We start from the raw sequence: 18,768 nt of genomic DNA, 5'->3' as shown, positions 1-18,768 counted from the left end.
GAACAGCAAATGCAAAGAGCATGAGACAGGAACTGCCTTGTCATATCCAAGAAATGGTGAGACCGATGTGCATGAAGCTGAGGGAACGAGGGTAGAGTAGGAGGAAATGAGTGTAGAGAAGTAGGAAGGATCAGGTGACGTGGGCCACTGTAAGAACTTTGGCTTTTACCCTGCATAGGATGGAGAGCCATTCGACACTCCTGAGCAGAGGGGACAGGACCCTTCTGGCTGCTGTGTGAGGAACAGGGGCCAGAGGCTAGAGAGCAAAGGGACTGGTCAGAGGGTGGCTACAGGGAAGAGATGAGAGTGACTCAGGCCAGGGTGGTGGCTATGGAAGTGGTGAGGAGTGGTTTGGATTTTGGCTGCATTTAAAAAAATTTTTTAGAGACAGGGTCTCGCTCTGTCACTGAGACTGGCATGCAGGGGTGTGATCATGGCTCACCGTAACCTTGAAATCTTGGGCTCAAGTGTTTCTTTTTCCTCGGCCTCTTGAGTAGCTAGGACTACAGGCAAGAGCCACTGTGCCTTGCTGATTCTTTTATTTTTATTTTTTACAGCCCGGGTCTTGCTACATTGCCCAGGCTGGTCTCCAACTCCTGGCCTTGAGCAATCCTCCTGCCTCAGCCTCCCTAAGTATTAGGATTACTGAAGTGAGCCACTGCACCTGGCCTCTGGCTGTATTTCAGAAACAGCCAACAGAATTTGCTCACATCAGTTGGATCTAGGGGGAGAGAGAAAGAAAAAGATGAAAGCAAGGTTTTGGGTTCTGAGAAACTGGGTGAACAGAGGTGTCATTTACTGAGTTTGGGAAAATGTGTAGGGAAACAGGGGGATCAAGAGCCCTTATGGGGCCATGTTCAGGGCAGAGACCTGGGAGCCCTCCAGGAAGCCTATGGCTGGCTCGCTTGCTCACTGGTGGGGATGGAAGATGGAGAAAGAAAGTCGAGGCAATGAGCATGCTTTACTGAGTAACCGACTGTACCAGGCTCCACGCTTATCTGCCCACATCACCTTAAGTGACCACAATATAAAGGCTGAATTTCTTAATGTGGCATCCAAGTCTGGCTCCTGCAACTTCACGGATCCCATCCTGTGCTGTTTCCTAGCTCCCATCAGCACCTTTGTCCATGCTGTCCCCAATACCTGGGGAATGCTGATCTTCAGCTCAGATGTCACCTCCTGTCTCGCACTTCATTTTAAGGTCTGCTTTTCTATCTCCCACACTATATTGGGAACTCCTTGAGGGTTTAGGTGGTGCCTTGGTCCCTCTGAGGCCTTGGTTACTGAAGAAGGGCCATGTAGGGGCTCAGCTTACATTTGTGGCCTGAATGAAAAACGGTGTGGGAAGAACAGCCAGCCCTGAGCCCACCCCGGTGGGTCAGGGAGGCCTGACTTCCCACATAGTCGTATGTGACAATGAGGAAAACAGGGCCAAAGAGGTGAAGTCAGGCTTGGAACTGGACTCAGATTGAAAGGCTGACTCCATCCCCCAAGCAGCAGGGAAGAGGAGTCAGGGAAGAGTAATTACTTACATGTGTACAGCACTTGAGAGTTTATAGCCATAGACGTTATGTCATTCAACCCTGGCACAACCTCATGACGTAGGCATTCTTATTTTCCCCTGACATGTAAGGAAACTGAGGCCCAAAGAGCCAAAGTCACTTGCCCAAAGACAAAGCTAGGAAGTGGCAGCCTCAGGACTTGAACCAGGGTCAGTTTGATGGTGGAGCCCTGTGCTCTCACTATCAGACTAGGCCACAGCTGGAGCTGAGAGGGAGAGTGGCCAGTTGGGTCTGGCAGCCCTTTTCCCCTCCCTACCTATTCCTGTTGGGTTTCAGCTGTTGGTAGCACGAATTGGCATTTACTAATCCCCTCGGACCATTCAAGGCCAGGACGAGGCAGCCTGAGACACAAACACAGCAGAGCATCATCCATATTCCAGACTCCAAAGGTCACACTTGGGAGAGACTTAAAAAAAAAAATGCAAGTGCAAAGAAAGGCCATGGGAACCTTCCTCCCCTGGAACCCCAGGAGCTCTTCAGAGGCAAGCCTCCCCACCTTGGACCTGCTGAGGGTCTACTCTGCCTCTAGAAGAGGGCAGTTTCCTCCCCATATTCCTGCAGCCAAAATCTCCCTTGAGAAGTCTCTTGCGGGGGCCATGCCTTCTTTCCGGTTGGGCGCTAGGCCTGGACAGCTCCTGGCTGGCTGCAGCTGGGCCCTCGCACCTGTCGGTCCAGCTCCCCTGCTTCACAAACACACGCCCCCGCCGAGCTCAGTGCTGCTTCCAGATGGCTGGTCACTTATGCCTTCACCCCACTTTGGGCCTTTTTCTTTCTCATTTGATTTCTTTTCCTTACCTTGTTTTCTTCCCAGGCTTCTGCGTATTCTTTCCCTCCACCACCCCCATGCCCCCCATTGTTATCTTTCTCTCCCTCTGATTGGTTCTCCTTTCTCTCTGCATTGAATACATTTCTTTCTGCTCAGGTCTGTCTTTTTTACCCTGACTCCAGTCCATCCAGGTATCAATACAGCACTAACTTTCTATTCTGTAACAGTGAGTGACAAGTTCGGATAAGGTCATCTCTCCAGTCCCTACCAGCTCTGACATTCAGTTTTGAGGAAAGGTGAGAACCTGAGGGCAAGGAGATGGGGTACACAGTCACAGATTGGGGAAAGAAAGACTGAACCCGGAAGAACAGATTAAAATGGCAGCATCCTCACTTGCTAGCTGTCTGACCTCAGCAAGGCCGTCTCACCTCTCCAAGCATCCTTCCTTCATCTATAAGATGTGATCAGGAGCCGGGTGCTGTGGCTCATGCCTGTAATCCTAACACTTTGGGAGGCCAAGGTGGGTGGATCACTTGAGGTCAGGAGTTCAAGACCAGTCAGGCCAACATGGTGAAACCCCATCTCTACTAAAAATACAAAAAATTAGCTGGGCACGGTGGTGTGCACCTGTGATACCAGCTACTCGGGAGGCAGAGCAGGAGAATTGCTTGAACCCAGGAGGCGGAGTTGCAGTGAGCAGAGATAGCGCCACTGCACTCCAGCCTGGGTGACAGAGCGAGACTCCGTCACCACACACCAAAAAGAAAAAGTCATCAGGGAAGACCTGATAGTAACAGAGACAACATTCCAAGGAGTGAGGAAGCCGTGTGAGAATTGACTTTACTCATGGATAGGAAAGGCCTTTATGAACTATAAGGGGCAGGTCCATACTGGCAACGGGTGTTACTTAGGGGACAGTGAGGCCCAGTGGTCACCAGCAGAGGCTCTGGGGCCAGTTAGCCTGGTTAAGATTCTCGGCCCAAAACATACAAGGTGTATAACCTTGTCAAGCTGCCTAATATCTCTGTGCCTCAATTTCCCTATCAGTAGAATACGGATGAGGTAATAATAGTACTGACCTAACACCTGAGGTTGTTGGGGGATTTAATGAGAGAATAAGCACAGAGCACTAAGAACAGAGAGGGTCTGTCACTTAATAAATGTTCAGTGACCATTCCCACTGATGTTATTATTTAGAGCTAGTAGAAAGAATACTCCCTTGAGGTGGTATACTCAGGGGTGCCGGGCCACTGCAGGAACCTAAGCAAGCCATGTGGTGACCCAGACTCATCTCTTTGCAAGGCCTCAAAGTCTGTTTGTGCAGGTTGTGCCCTGAAATTCAGCTTGTGTTCCTCTTGCAAAGCCATGGGCCCAGGGGTGAGAGTTGCGCAAAGCCCAGAGGAAGCAGCACCTGGTTCTAATTGCTCCTCCCAGAGGAGGCGCCTTTTTGTAATTAGTACAAGCAGACTGTATGTGCTAGCTGAGGCACTCTCCCTGCCTCTAGGCAGGAAAGTGTTACCTTGTATAACCAGGCCTGTGGTCCTCTCTGCTTGCCTGGCAGCAGAGTCTGCACCTTGATCCCCTGAGATACCCCAGATCCTCAATCCATCTCCAACACTGATCTTGTCCTCAGCGGGACAAGTCTCTGTGGCTGTGGGGATCCATGGAAATATTTCCAGTCCCACAGTTTGTGCATGCGAAATGACTCCTAACCACGTTCACTCAGCCATGTTTGTCAGGGCCAGCCCCCCAGCCCCAAAGTTAAGGGCCAAGAGAAGCAATAGGGGCCAGTGGTCCAAGCTGGGAGACTTCTCCATGACAGTGGAGACTGACTAAGGGGGCAAAGTGGGATCCACGGATGAATGGAATTGTGAGGCCTCAGCTGAGATGGGATTGGGAGGCTAGGAGGGCTGGGCCCCGAGAAAGGGGAGTCCAGGGAGATGCTGGTAGCGTGGAGATGAGATTCAGGGCAAAGGGCTGTAAAATCTCTCAGGTCTTAGGCCAAGGGAGCAGTTTCAGCCTCCTGTTGCAGGGAGCAGGGCCAGACTAAAGTGGCCTCACCTTTTTAAGCATAAAGTAAGCTGGGAGACACTGTGCTGGCCTGACAATGGCGTGTGGCCAAAAAAGGAGAGCAAACAAGACCCCAAAGGCCTGTGTTCTAGAAGCTAAAGTGAAACCAGGGAAGGCCTGGCATGCTTGAGGCCTAGCCAAATGTATTTAGCAACGTGAGATGAGGCCCCTGTCACTCCCTGGCATGGGGAAATTTATGGACTGAGATCCTCTCACACTGCCCTTTAGAGATTTGAAGCACGTGTCCATGATTGTGCTGAGCTGGAGGGACTGGAGAGGGGAGAGGGATGGCTGCAGGGAAAAGCCAGTGTCCCCCAGGCCCCTCGAGGAGAAAGCCCCTCTCTGTGCCATGGAGAGAGGCAGGGGAAAGTTCCCCACAGTTTGGCTGAAAGTCATCCTGCCGATTGCTCTTTTTGACACAACCTCACTTTCTTTCCAGTCCTATATTCCTGGCTGTGTGTGAGCTATTTCCACTTGGATGTTCTGCCAACAGCTTAAACTAAACATGCTTAAAGCAGAGTTTCTCTTCCCCCACAAAGCCTCACACCTTCCCGAGGCCTCCAGCCTCACTGCTGACACCCGAACAGCCCAGGGCCAGGCCTGCCTGCTGCTTCTCTTTCTCCTCCCCACCAGCACCTCTCTCCCTCCCTGCCTTTGAACTCCGGACTTCTCCCTGGGTAAAGTTTTCAGAGTTATCTTTGCTGCTGTCCTCTCCCACCTGCACCTCATCCCTGGAGATTGCTGCCCCAGCCCCTAACTGGGCTTCTCCCTCAAGAGCTCTCCCTAGATCTGGGCCATGCATCCATTCTGGCCATACGCGTTGACTATTTACTGCAATGGATGTGGTGAACCATCCATTCTAGAAGAAAGAAAAGTATAGACGCTGATAACAGGGAGGGTACCGATAACAGGGTAGCCTAGTAGGGGATGTTTGGCCTCCGGAGTGAGTCAGACCTGGCTGTGAATCCCAGCTCTGCCACTTAACCCTTTGTGTCATCTTAGGCTTGTTTCCCCTCACTGTGCCTCGATGCCCTTCTCCCTAAAATGGGGATGATAGCCTTGACTGGCTAGGGTTCTTATGAAGTTGAATGCCAGAAGGGGGCACAGAGAAGGGGCATACACTGGAATGACATCCCTGAAGGCTGGAGTGGGCAGAGCTGTGAAGATGGCCCCTAAGGATTCAAGAGACCGGGTGGCCTGAGCTGTTTGTGTATTTGCGGTTTTCCCATTATGCATAAATAACAGGAAATCAAGTAGGGAATCAATTCAACTAGACCCAAGTCTTGGTGCTTTCCAAACTTCCCCCACCCCATGTGTAAACAGGAAACCAGGGCTAGAATCTACGAAGCTGATTGGGGTGCCCAAGGATGCCCTGTGATCGCTGTGCTCTCTTCTCAATTTTCTGTTTCTCCAGGCCCATTCACCTAGTAACTGATCTTGTTCCCCTTCTTCTTCAATTCATCTTGTCTTCTCTTGTTTTCTTCTTCTTCCTTTTTTTTTTTTTTTTTTAAACATAGAAGCAAAAGTGAGTGCCTGTCCAAGCCTGCTGGCCTGGGTCAGAGGAATTCGGCCGCTCCCTCCAGCGGAGCGGCCAGGCCCAGGCGCTCACTGGGGCTGGCAGGGGCAGGCGCAGAGCCGCCCAGGCGCTCACTCAGGCTGGCAGGGGCAGGCGCAGAGCCGGGAAGGCTCCAGCACCTTGCTCCGAGGGGCTGGAAAGCACTACAGACGTTAGCTCATCACTCCCTGGCAGAGGCTGACCCATCTGCTATTCTCACTAGCATCTTCCAGATGGGGAAATGGAGGCACAGGCATACTCACAGTGGCTGCAGACTCACAGGATCCTAAGGGGGCTTCTGGGCAGAGTCTTCACATGGAGCAAGAGGAAAAGGGACACCAGGACTTCCCCTAAAACTGTGGTGCTGGCTGAAGTATCTAAAGGGGACACTGGGAAATAACGGGGGGTGGAAGGGGGAGGGAGGGCAGTTAGGACGCACCGTCTCCAGGGAACCCACACGTGACAGGGGCCCCAAAGAGTTGCAGCTTCACTCAATAGCCCATCAGGAAACACTAGCCACTCTTGCTGAGAAGAATTTGCAGCACACAATACCTCTGGAGTAAGAGGCAACTGAGATGAAGTTTGCACGGCCAGACAGCTGAGGGTTAACTAGGATGCAGTTGGGTTGATTATTATGTTTCCCTCCTAGTGCTTTTCTGTTATCTGCAAATTCTGTGCAGTGAACAATTACATTTATAAACAAAGTGTTAATTATTTTAAAGAGCAGCAGCAACTGGGATATGTACAAGAGCCCTGGGCTCTTAGAATTGGAACTGGAGTATGGAGACCCAGTCTCACCTCCCAGTTGTGTGACAGGTCCAGTGACTTCGCCTCTTTGAATCTCAATTTTCTATAAAATAGAGATAACTGACCCCACAAGAGTAGCATAAGATTAAAAGAGATAATGTATGTGAAAAGTAGTTGTAAAAAAATTATTATGGAAATTAAAAAACATGTACGTGAGTAAAGAACACATTATAGGTTAGCGCGGTGGCTCACACTTGTAATCCCAGCACTTTGGGCGGCCGAAGCAGACAGAAGCTCAGGAGTTCAAGATCTGGGCAACATCACGAAACCCCATCTCTACAAAATAAATACCAAAAAATGCAAAAACACAAAAAATTAGCTGGGCATGGTGGCACGCGCATGTAGTCCCAGCTACTCTGGAAGCAAAGGTGGGAGAATCGTTTGAGCCCAGGAGGCAGAGGTGGCAGTGAGCCAAGATCGCACCACTACACTCCAGCCTGGGTGCCAGAGCGAGACCCTGTCTCAAAACAAACAAACAAACAAACAAACAAAAACACATTATAATGAAGCCATCTTCAACAATTATCATCTTATTTAATCTATATCCCCCATCCACTTTCCCCCCACCTTCAACTGGAATGTTTTAAAGCAAATTCCAGACATGCCCTTTTTTCCATAAAAACTTCAGTACTGAAGTACTTTATACTTTTTTTCACAATTAAAAATTAATACAAGATGACTGTAGAAAATTTGGAATAGGAAATCATGTATGAAGGAGAAAACAAAAATCACTCATAACCTCACCACCCAGACACTACCACATTTTGGAGTAGTTTATTATTTTTTTCTATATACATATTCGTTTTTAACAAAAGTAGGATCATATTGCATATGTTATTTTTAGGTACATTTTATTTTAATTGTAAAAATAATAAAAGCAGATTACAGAAAAGAGAGAAGAAATTACCCATAATTCCTTACCACCTAACATAAAAACTGTTAATATTTTAGTATACTTCCTTCTCATTTTTTTCAACTTACATTCATACTCTTAACTCAAGTGGGATCCCTCTGATTATGTACTTTTCAAATTATGAATCTGCTTTAATTGCAAGAAAGTAATATAATCATATTGCAGAAAAATAAAGAAAAGCAAAATAAAAATATTGTCCATAATCCCACTACTCAATTATAATTACTGTTAACACCAAAAATTGTTAACAGTGATTATAACTGAGTAGTGGGATTATGGATATTTTTTTCTATGCACATATATTTTAACAAAAGTGGGAACATAATGTTTATGGAGTTTATTAACTATAAACTTATATTTATTTATAAGAATAATGTTGCATAATATGGGGAAAAGAGAAAAAAGTCACTCATAATCCTACCACTCTCCTGGCACTGTTATCATTTTGGTATTTTCCAGACTGTTGCTTTCTGTACATATTCATACATGATTGGAAACATAGTGAGTATTTAATTTTGTCCCCTTTGTGCCCTTTGCAGCTTGGCATCATATTTATGCAACTTTGTACTCAGCATTTTTATTTCATATTTTGTTATGAATATTTTCCTATGAATAAGAGTTTCAAAATCAGGATTTTATGTGTGTGTGTGTGTGTGTGTGTGTGTCAAGGTACTAAGGGACACTCCCTTACCATAGACACTTAGGTTCCTTTTCATTTTTCACTATTATCAACAATTCTACTGTAAATATTCTTGAATAAAAACTTGTGTTTTTAAAGTTTTTTCTACACACATATTGAGCATATGTTTCTGGAGACCACTCTGTAAGTTTGTAGGCTGACCTGTAAAAAGTGGTCACCTTTTGGCCGGGCGCGGTGGCTCAAGCCTGTAATCCCAGTACTTTGGGAGGCCGAGACGGGCGGATCACGAGGTCAGGAGATCGAGACAATCCTGGCTAACACGGTGAAACCCCGTCTCTACTACAAAATACAAAAAAACTAGCCGGGCGAGGTGGCGGGCGCCTGTAGTCCCAGCTACTCGGGAGGCTGAGGCAGGAGAATGGCGTGAACCCGGGAGGCGGAGCTTGCAGTGAGCTGAGATCCGGCCACTGCACTCCAGCCTGGGCGAAAGGGCGAGACTCCGTCTCAAAAAAAAAAAAAAAAAAAAAAAGTGGTCACCTTTTTTTGGTCCCAACTTTACTCCTATCATATGGCTCAGGCAGTCCTTGGTTCTGGAGGGTGGGATTTTAAGAAATCTGCATTTTTCTCTCTCCCTCTCCTCCCTGAGTTTATAGACCTCCTTCATCCCCTCTCAGTCTGGTTTTAAAATTAATCAGTCAGCAAGTATTACTGAACCTGAAGTGTGTGAGCTGAGGTAGGGACGGGAGGTGAAAGGAAAATAATCAGAAGGCCCAGTAACAGCATTTACTGGCTATTTACTACACTGCGGGCACCAACCAGGCTAAGCAACCCCCACAGAGTAGGTACCATTGTTATCTCCATTTAACAGATGGGAAAACTGAAGCCCAAAGCATCAAGCCATTGGCCTAAGACTTCGCCGCTAACAAACGGCAAAGTAGGAATTTAAACCCAGGCCGACTGACCCCTGAACCTGCACTCTAGACAGCCTCCTTACGCTCCTAGGCAGCAGGGATTAGGGCTGAGGGTAGAAACTTTGCAGCCAGCCTAACCCAGATTCAAACACTCAGCCGCGTGGCTATGTGAACTTGGGCAATTCCCCGAGGCTCTGTTTCACCTTTGGTAAACCCTACCTCAAAGGGCTGTCCTGGGAATTAAATGAGATGATGGATGAGGAACATGCCAGGCCCAGTGCTGGCGCACAGAGGTTCTCGGTAGGTAACCATCCCTGTCCTCTCCTCGCTTCGCAAGCTCGCGGTCTAGTTGCTAAGTTGGAGATAAGAGTTCAGCGGAGAGCTCTGAGCTCTGCTGGAGCCAACGGGGAAGTCAGGGATCAGAGCATTTTTGCCGAGAAATGCAAATGTCTCCTTTGCTCCCTCTCAGCCTCTGCAACTAACCTCCTCTCCCATCTCCCCAAAAAGGAAAGGGGTGGCTTTTGTGCTCCAAAGCTGAGTGCTTGAAGCCCCTCTCTTTCCTGCTCCCCAGGAGGTGAGCAGTGGAGATGACAGGAAGTCACCAGGCGGGAGACCCTTTCTGGCATGTGGGCACAGAGAAATGTGGTGGAGGGCGCTCCTTTTTCTGCCCTTCAATGGTCCGGATGGGGGAGGGGGCTGGCTGTTGAGCAACTGCTCCGGAGACACTCCAGAAGCCGAGATGAACATATGCCTCTTTCTAACAATTGGCCTGGGAGCCATCCAATAGATGGAGGGCGGATCCACACCTCCCGGATCCGGAGCCTGCAGCGGAGAAGCTGCCGCTGTTGCCAGACCCGCTCCCGAGCCAAGCCGGGGCTGACGGGGAGAGTGGGTCAGGGGTTCAAATTAGTAACACGCAATTCGAAAGCCTAGAGTTGCTCATTCTCCACCACTTAGTTTTCGCATAAACAGTTTTTTTTTCATCCCAGGCAAACACCAAGAGGACTTGGTGTGTTCCACACGCGGTTTGCAGTAAGGCTTTAGGGTGCGGACAGATCCCGCCTTTTATCAGAGGGAGACTAGGCAGGGCCCACAATCTTGCAAGCAAAGTGAGAAAGTGCAGCGAAGATGTGTGGGGTGTGGCTGCTACCGGGGTTTGTGTTGGGACAGGGTAGGTGAAAAGACTGGAGCTGTGCAAGGCAGCTTTGAGGGCTGGGGAATGGGTTTACCTGGCGACCAAGGCACTCGCCCAAGCTTCCTCCAGATGCAGAGGAAGGGCCTTGATCCGTCTCTCCATTTGCTTCCCGTCTTTGTGTCAGTAAGCCGGTCAGTCGGTCATCAAACAGAACTTTGTTAGAAGAGCAAATGCAGGGCACTTGGGGCTACTAAAAAAAGAAAAAGAGACCTTCAGGTCTTCAAATCCAATTAAGAAGACAGAATACATACATAGTGAAAATGACTTCGTGACATTCCCTCCCCCCCCCCTTTTTTTTAAACATCAGGACCTTTTCTTGACGAGTATGTTTTATAAACAGTGTAAACTGAGTAGTTGTTGCTGGAAGGCAGCAAAAAAAGAGCGGCAGGGAAGGGGTTGGCGGTGATAGAGGGGTAATCCTGATGGCCTTCCTGTAAGAGGTAAGATGGGAATTTCTTGGCCACAAAGAACCCAAATTGAGATGAGGGAGAAGACCCAGACCTCTTTCCAGTAAGAATTTGTAAGACAACATCTCTACCCAAGAAAGACGAACTCCGAATGCAAAACGTTATTCTTGCTAGACGGGAATGATTACATAATCATAATAAAACAACCTGACATCGTGGGAAGACAGGAGGAATCTCCGCGAACCCTGGGGCAAGCTCTTCGTACCCCGTTGCCTACTGTTGGCTTTTCTGCGAGCCTCGTGACCCCACGAGGCCCCACAGTCCGGGAGAGTAGCATTTCTCCGGGTCGCATCCTGCCAGCCTCCTGCCCTGGATGACCACAGAACAGAAACCCTCCAACCCAACCCCAGCTCAGGACTTCGAGGAAAGCCACCGCTGCCATATAGGCCTTCCATGCGACTCTGCCCAAAATCTGGCAACTTCAAGAGGAAAAGGAACCCCCAGCCTCAGCTCTTCAACGAATGAGATAGTACAGCCCCCAAAAAGGCAGACAGGCTCCAAGAAAGCCCTGCAGAAAACTAGTGACCATTCCCCCGTCCCGTGTGCGCCCCTCTCTTCCAGGTCACTCCTTGAGCCCACAGCTCTCTCCCAAAACCCCTGAAGCCCGTTTTGGCCCCCGACTAGATTTAGGTCAGAAAACAGACACTAACGGCTCTCCTTTGCCTCAGTGAAATTACTAAGTGGAATTTATTGGGCAAGTCCACGCAGGGCGGTGGGGAGAGCCAGTGTCCCGGGCCGTGGCCCCCGACAGCTTTAGAAGCCGGGCACCGGCCAGGGCTCCGGGCGAGGGGTGCCCATAACCCGGACTCGCCAGCCCCACCCCGGGAGCCGTGGCCGGTCCACAGGGCTGCCGGACCCTCGTGGCCGCGTGGACTCCGTTCCCCAGCCGGCCCTTCGCTTTCACACGATCCGCGGTGACTGCACCAGCTCGAGCGCCTTTAAAGGGCCACACACGCCAGCCGCTGCTATAAAAATGTTCCCGGCGGCACAGCTGCAGAAGGGGCACCGCTGAGCTACCGAGAGGAAGCTCGCTCTGCCCGGCAGCCCTCTTGTAGCCCGCCGGCGAGGGGCCGTTCCCGGTGAGGAGGAAGAGAGCAGCGGACCGCACAGCACTCTCGCGGGCCCTCCGTGAGTATCCAGTTCAGATTTTGCCACCAACTCGCCCATGAGCCAGGACATGTGCTAATAATGCCCTAAGCCGGTTATAAAGACGTGGAAATTGAGGGGAGAAAAAAAAGGGGGAAAAAAGGGTCTGTCTTTCCTGGGATTCCTAGCCGAGGCCAGTCTGCTGCCGTGTGCGTGTGCGTCAGGGCTCTCCGGGCGGCAATGGGGGCTTGAGAGCCGGGTCCCCAGCGCCGGGAAAGGAGCGCGGTGGCCGCCACCGCCACCGCCCCGGAGTCCGGCGCCGAAGCTGCGGGCGGGCGGGCGGGCGGGCACCGGCTCGGGCCGGGGCTGCTTGGCGCGGCACTGTGCGGTGCAGCGGCGGCGCGGTGCGGTGCGGGCTTTTCCCAGGCGCCCCGGGGTCGGGTGGCCACCGGCGCGGCCGCGGGCGCTGAGCGCGACCGGTTCGCTGCAGCGGTGGCGGCGGCGTGCGTGCCAGGGGCTGGGGGCTCCGCCGCCTCTCCTGCGGCTCACCGAGCTCCGCGCTTCCCTCTCTCTAGGGCAGGCGGCTTCTCAGAGGTAAGCCGGGCCGCCGGGCTGGGCGCCTGGCTGGGCGCCTGGCTGGGCGGCGGGGCCCAGGACTCCAGTGGAGCGGGCGTGGGGAGTGGGCGACCGCCAGGCGGGCCGGAGGGTTCTGGGGAGTCTTGTTTTCTGTTGGAAAGCTGCTCTGCTGGGGGCGAGGGGCCGCCCGCCTGCCCGCCAGCGCTCTGGTTCGCTCGCCAGCGCGCCCCCCTGCCGGCCAGCGGGGCCGGGCGCCCGCTTCTCCCGGGGAGACGGCAGCACCTTTTCTCCCCGCGCCCGCGCTTTCTCCAGCTTGGCTTCCACCGACTTTGCTAATCGCCCGGACCGCATCTGGACGCTCTGGCTCCGGAGCTGCACAAAGCTCAGATTTCCTTCGGGGAATGAGGCAAGAGGGGCTTTTCGGGCCGAGTTCAGTGGAATTGCGGGATGGAAGTTAGCGAATTAGGGCAACTTGCCTCTACTGCCCAGTCGACCTCAGCTCTCCCCTCCCCCGACACACGCCCACACACACACACCCACGCGCACACCCCTCTCCCTATAAACGCGGGCTGGCGAGCAGCGCGCCGAGTCCCTGCTTCGCAGAGCACCGGACTTGGAATCAGAGAGACCTGGCTGCGAATCCCGGCTCCGCCACTTTCTAGCGCTGTGACCTTGGGCAAGTTACCGCACCTCTCCGAGCCTCTCTAACTCTTCTCCTAGCGGGGTTTTAGCACTGACCGCAGGCGGCTTGGCTAGGGGGTAGGCTCAGCCTGCGGCCGCGTCGGATGCTCAGCGGGCGCTCAGTAAGTGTTGATGAGGCGCGGGAGTGGCCGCCGCCGGCGTCGGAGTGCAGACTCGCCGCGGAGGCCGACACCCCGCGCCCCTTCCCGCCTGCCTGTCCATGCTGTCTCTACGATCAGTTCCTGATACAGCACTTGCGGGAAAGGACGCTCAGGGCCCCGGTGGCCCGGGTGCTCGCGCCCGCCGTGCAGGGGATGCTCCCGGCCGCCCCCGGTTCCGCGGCTCCATCTGGGATGCGGCGAGGAGGGCAGCCGAGCTGTCCGCAAACAACGGGCCTTTAGTTTTCAGGTGGCGAAACTGACTGGTCTGGTTAGAGCGCGTCCAAGCCAAGCCGCAGTGCTGTATCAAGAACTGAACGTAGAGACAGCAGTGAGAAAATAGCAATCGAGATGGAACCATCCGGTTGGTGCCATTTTAACTTTTGGTCCCCCAACAGGTTAAAGATGAGGCCCCCACCTGCCTCTCTCTTCTCTCCTTCCTCTCCCCTTCCCACCCCTGTCTAGGCGGGAGGGGGCTGCTCGCCCAAGGGAAGGCCTGAAGCGAAGATCGGGCGGCGGGACTGGGAACTGGTGGCCGGGGGGCCGCGAGGAATCAGCCGGCGAGGAGGCACTTGTTGCTCTAGGTTTCCCAGCCGCTTCTCGCAGCCGTTTCGCTGTGGTCAGCTCGCGGCTTGGAGAGCGGACTGGGACGTTTCCGCATTGCCAAGTATTGCCCACGAACAGGCTAGAGGGTGGTGGAGGAGGGCAGAAAACCGGGGAAGCAGAGCCAGGGATGCCGATGGAAATGCGATTGCTTCTTCAGACGCATTCAACAACACTTACTGAGCGCCTATGGAGCACAGACCCAGGCTGGGGTCAGGGTGGGTGGTGGGTCAGTGATGGAAGGCAGAAGATCTGAATGGACACAGGGTCTCTTCTGGGGGAGCTCCCAGACTGAAGAGGGAGGCGCGGTAAAATGGTCTTCCCCCACGAACTGATATCAGAATAGAGATAGTTTTTTTGCTCGTTCTTTCTTGAATTTTCTAATGTTTCTCTTTTGGTTTTGCTGTTGTTGCTGCTGCTCCTGTTGTTTTTTTCTTCGCTTTGTACATTCGGGTACCAGGCGGCAAAAAGGAGGGTGAAGGCTGGATAGGAACGGGAAAAGATGGACAGGGCCCCCAGACGTTTTTCTTAGGACAGGAAAATTGTCTGATACTGATCGTGCTAGGGCTCTTGAAGACGACATGTGTTACACTCCTTGTCGGTGATCACTTGCTTTTGAAATATTTTTCTACGGTTGCCTCAGAGAAGGAGCAGGGCTTCAATCAAGTGATGATGCGGGACCCAACAGCTGATATTTTTTCCTCATATTAAAAAAAAAAATGTTTACCTTTTTCTCTATTTTTCCCTCTCCCCCCCCCCCCATCCACCCAAGTAAGCAATGCAAAGATGATACAGAGAGGTAGTAAGTGGCCACTTTCTAGAAGTGTCTAAGCAGATTCTTAATGACCGCTGTGGAGTGGAGAGTGTCATGGAGAATCCTAGCCTCCTTGGAAAGATTAGAGACTCTTTTTAAGGTCCTCAAGATTCTCTGGACCAAGAGGTATTTATAAATATGAAATTCTACATCTCTAATTGATCATGAAGGCTCGAATATATGGGGTTTTTTTTGTTTTTGTTTTTTTTTTTTTTTAGAGATAGGGTCCCGTTATGTTGCCCAGCCTGGTATCAAACTCCGGGACTCAGGTGATCCTCCCACCTCAGCTTCCTGAGTAGCTGAGACTACAGGAGGGTGCCACTGTGCCTGGTTATGGGACATTTTTTCTTCTTTGTAAACAGGCCTCTAGGAAAATAAGTTGAGATTTTCAGAGGGTTGTTTATTTTCTGGTTTGGTATTCTTTTGCCCTCATTCCCTTATCCTTTGGCACTTGAGCCAGGAAATCACTTCTTTGGAAGCCTTTTGAGTCCAACTAGGTATGGTGACTTAGCCAGTGGTCAGGTGAGGCATATGGGCATAGGGGTGCTAGATTCTGCTCCCAGAACCGCTGCTCCCTGACTAAAAAGCCATTGAATTTCCATGCCTCACTTGTCACTATAGATGGGAATGGCTGGACTCAGGTTTCTGGGGTAGGCATCCTAGGAAAGCCCAACGCTGGGGCTGTCTTGGAAGGGGCTTGAGACATGGAGGAAAGTGAGACATTCCTAGCTTCTCTGGCTCCAGCTGCCCCAGAGCCCCCAGACAACCCTAATCAGCCTGGCTTCTCACAGGCGTGCCCAAGGCCATGCTTTGGAGCTCCATGACATTTGCACTGGGGACTTTTTCCTTCCCTGTGCTGCAACCTCTAGCTTTCTAGGTCTTCCTTGCCCTGACTTCTTCCCACATTCTCCTAGTCCCAGTGGAGGCCCCTGCTCTCCAGTCTGGATGCTAGTAGCCCATTGAGACAATATGTTGTCTACTCAGGGACATTCCTGTCCTCCAAACCGGGAACAGTGCCACCTTCACCCCCACACATACAACTTGGGACTGTGAAGTCACTTGCATGAGGAAGTAGTGTGTCCCATCTTGGTGATATGGGTAGGTGGCTGCCTGGGCAGTACCTGGCCAATTCAAGCACCTTTCCTGCCTCAGGCAAAAGTTCCAGCTTGATCTCTTCCCTGTGCTCGGGTCATCTCTGGTCCTGGCTCTAACCCAGTCACCATCCTTGCCTCGTAGTTGCGTGGCGTTGCCCTGCTTCGGGCTTTGCTAGTGCTTTGTTGGTCACTGAAGCCTTTCGCCCTTACCACTGCTTCTTCCTCACTTGCAGCACAACAGCTCCAGCTGGCAGCATCACTTCCTGCCAATTTATCCAACTTCTGCCAAGGCTCTGAAATGCCAACAACGTCGAGGCCTGCACTTGATGTCAAGGGTGGCACCTCACCTGCGAAGGAGGTAATTTTTGCCATTTTGCAGATAAGGCAGGGAAAGACAAATTTTCCGGGGTCATGGGCCAGGCCCTCCTAGGTGCATTACCCAGTGTCCTTGAGCAGAGAGGAGACAACAGGGCTATCTCTGGAGAGAATGAGAACAGCTTCTGCCTAAATGTGGTCAAATTGAACCCACTAGGGGTGTTGAAAGATGGCAGGGAAGGGAGCAGAGAAATCGAGTTGGAGCAAAACCACTCTGTTGAAGAGACTAAAGTGAGTCTGAGAAGAGGGACAGCAGGTGCCCTTTTTAGGATGGTGAGGTGGAGGCTATGGGGAAGGAGCTGAAAGCGGTGAACCCACTTAGGGCAGCAGATGCTCCAGCACTAGAACTGGGGTCTGGCCTCAGTGCTCAGAGCCATGGCAGCAAAAGGATGCTTGAGGTGGGAGCCTAATTTTCAAGGGGGTATTCTTGCTACCTCTCCACCTCTAGTCCTAAATGAAGTGCAGGTAGGAACCCTCTAATTCTGCTGAATGGTGAAGGACAAGCCAGGAGCAGGGTTACTATGGTGTGCTTTTCTCTGTCTTCTAGGATGCCAACCAAGAGATGAGCTCCGTGGCCTACTCCAACCTTGCGGTGAAAGATCGCAAAGCAGTGGCCATTCTGCACTACCCTGGGGTAGCCTCAAATGGAACCAAGGCCAGTGGGGCTCCCACTAGTTCCTCAGGATCTCCAATAGGCTCTCCTACCGCCACCCCTCCCACTAAACCCCCATCCTTCAACCTGCACCCCACCCCTCACTTGCTGGCTAGTATGCAGCTGCAGAAACTTAACAGCCAGTATCAGGGTATGGCTGCCGCCACTCCGGGCCAACCCGGGGAGGCAGAGCCCCTGCAAAACTGGGACTTTGGGGCCCAGGCGGGAGGGGCGGAATCACTCTCTCCTTCTGCTGGTGCCCAGAACCCTGCTATCATCGATTCGGACCCGGTGGATGAGGAGGTGCTGATGTCGCTGGTGGTGGAACTGGGGTTGGACCGAGCCAATGAGCTTCCAGAGCTGTGGCTGGGGCAGAATGAGTTTGACTTCACTGCGGACTTTCCATCTAGCTGCTGATGCCAAGTGTCCCTAAAGATGGAGGAATAAAGCCACCAATTCTGTTGTAAATAAAAATAAAGTTACTTACAAAGAGACGGGCCAACTAGAGGTGTTCTTCATTGAGATCTAATGATGTGTACTATGGTCTGATGTCCCTTTAGCAATTCTGAGGCCCATGGCAGGGTTGTGGGTGGCTAGCTGGGAAGGAGCTGGATGGGATGCGAGGAGAAGGGAGGGTGAAGGAGGCTGTTCACTGAATTCCTGCTGCCAGTACCACTGTGGCTATCTCCCCAGGAGTACCTGGTCTCATTGCCCTAAGACTCCAGGAACACGTGGCATACAGGGGCTGGTTGGGGGCTTTCTTGGAAGAGAGACTGATCAGACCTTTGTGCAGCCTCCTTGTCACATGCACATCCAAGTCTAAAGGCACATCCCTGACCACGTGGCACATACTTCACCAACTCTAAAAGCCACCCCCACCCACTCTCTAGCCCCAATCCGATTGACCCACTAAAGCCTTTCCTTTGCCCTCTTGCCCATGTGCAATAGGCAGATAGGGCTGAAGAAGGATCCCGTGACCTAGGAGCTAATATTTCTCTGGAAAATTGCAAAAGCAACAGACTCCCATCATTAAACTGGGATTTGAGGTGCCTTCTCCAGTCCCCTCACATAGCTGCTCAGTCCTCCCAGCCTGGGACACTCTGAGCCAATCTTGAGTGTCCCTAACTCCTACCTTCCTGGCCCACCCTGTTTGAGCTTGCCTCTCCATCTTAGAGATACACATCAGGGCTAGGCTTGACAAGTTCAACATTTGGCGATCTATCCCTTGCCTTTCTATTAACTGCTGAGGTAGCAGTGGCTTCAGAAGCATGCCAAGTGACAAGGCAGTGGCACTGCACTGGATCCTGGCCTTGTGATACGCTGATAAAGCCTTGTCCTCATGTTGATACAACCCAATGTCCTGGACACTCTGTCCATGTTTCGGACTCCCAGACAGACTTCTTCCTTGAACGCTGAACACGGCTCTAATCAGCCTCTCAGGACGAGCAACAGGCCTGCCCCCTAGCAAGCACTTTTAAAAGAGTGTGCTAGCAGGGGCGTTGATTGGATTCAGCACTCCCTGAGCACCTGCTCTGGGCCAGGCACTTTGCTAGACACTGGGAGTGTGAATTAGATGAAGTTTACCTTTGAGGGAGTTCCCCATCTCAGAAGGAGAAAGACAGGCACAAACAAATTATAATAAAACAGCATTTCCTAGAACACAGGGGGAAGGTGCTATTTGATCCCAGAAAAGGAAACAGCTCCATCTGCCTGGGAAGTCTGGGGAAGGTTCCTTGTATTGAACTGGCTTATTTGTTTTCATATTTCACAAGTAATAAATCAATGATCCAATCTCCTTGTAAAAAGTAGAAGCTTTGCAGATGAGGCTAAAGTACCCTTTGAC

The 18,768-nt window shown here is 51.6% G+C and overlaps 1 protein-coding gene across 6 annotated transcripts; it reads left to right on the top strand.

Moving 5' to 3' along the window:
* Positions 1–11,856: 11,856 nt before the first annotated feature.
* Positions 11,857–17,419, top strand: LOC116268525 (cbp/p300-interacting transactivator 1). 6 transcript variants are annotated; one of them, XM_031661984.1, is made up of 3 exons: positions 11,857–12,014; positions 16,132–16,256; positions 16,821–17,419. In XM_031661984.1, the coding sequence occupies exons 2-3, from the start codon at positions 16,197–16,199 to the stop codon at positions 17,340–17,342; spliced, it is 582 nt and encodes a 193-aa protein (XP_031517844.1). In that variant the 5' UTR covers positions 11,857–12,014; positions 16,132–16,196; the 3' UTR covers positions 17,343–17,419. The 6 variants fall into 6 exon arrangements, with proteins under 6 accessions (XP_031517844.1, XP_031517845.1, XP_031517841.1 ...); XM_031661985.1 differs by lacking the exon at positions 11,857–12,014 and adding an exon at positions 12,059–12,566; XM_031661981.1 differs by lacking the exon at positions 11,857–12,014 and adding an exon at positions 12,791–13,224.
* Positions 17,420–18,768: the final 1,349 nt, after the last annotated feature.

This window comes from Papio anubis, unplaced genomic scaffold (genome assembly GCF_008728515.1).
Source record: "Papio anubis isolate 15944 unplaced genomic scaffold, Panubis1.0 scaffold328, whole genome shotgun sequence".
Taxonomy (NCBI): Eukaryota; Metazoa; Chordata; class Mammalia; order Primates; family Cercopithecidae; genus Papio; species Papio anubis.
This window is presented reverse-complemented; position numbering and strand designations above follow the sequence as displayed.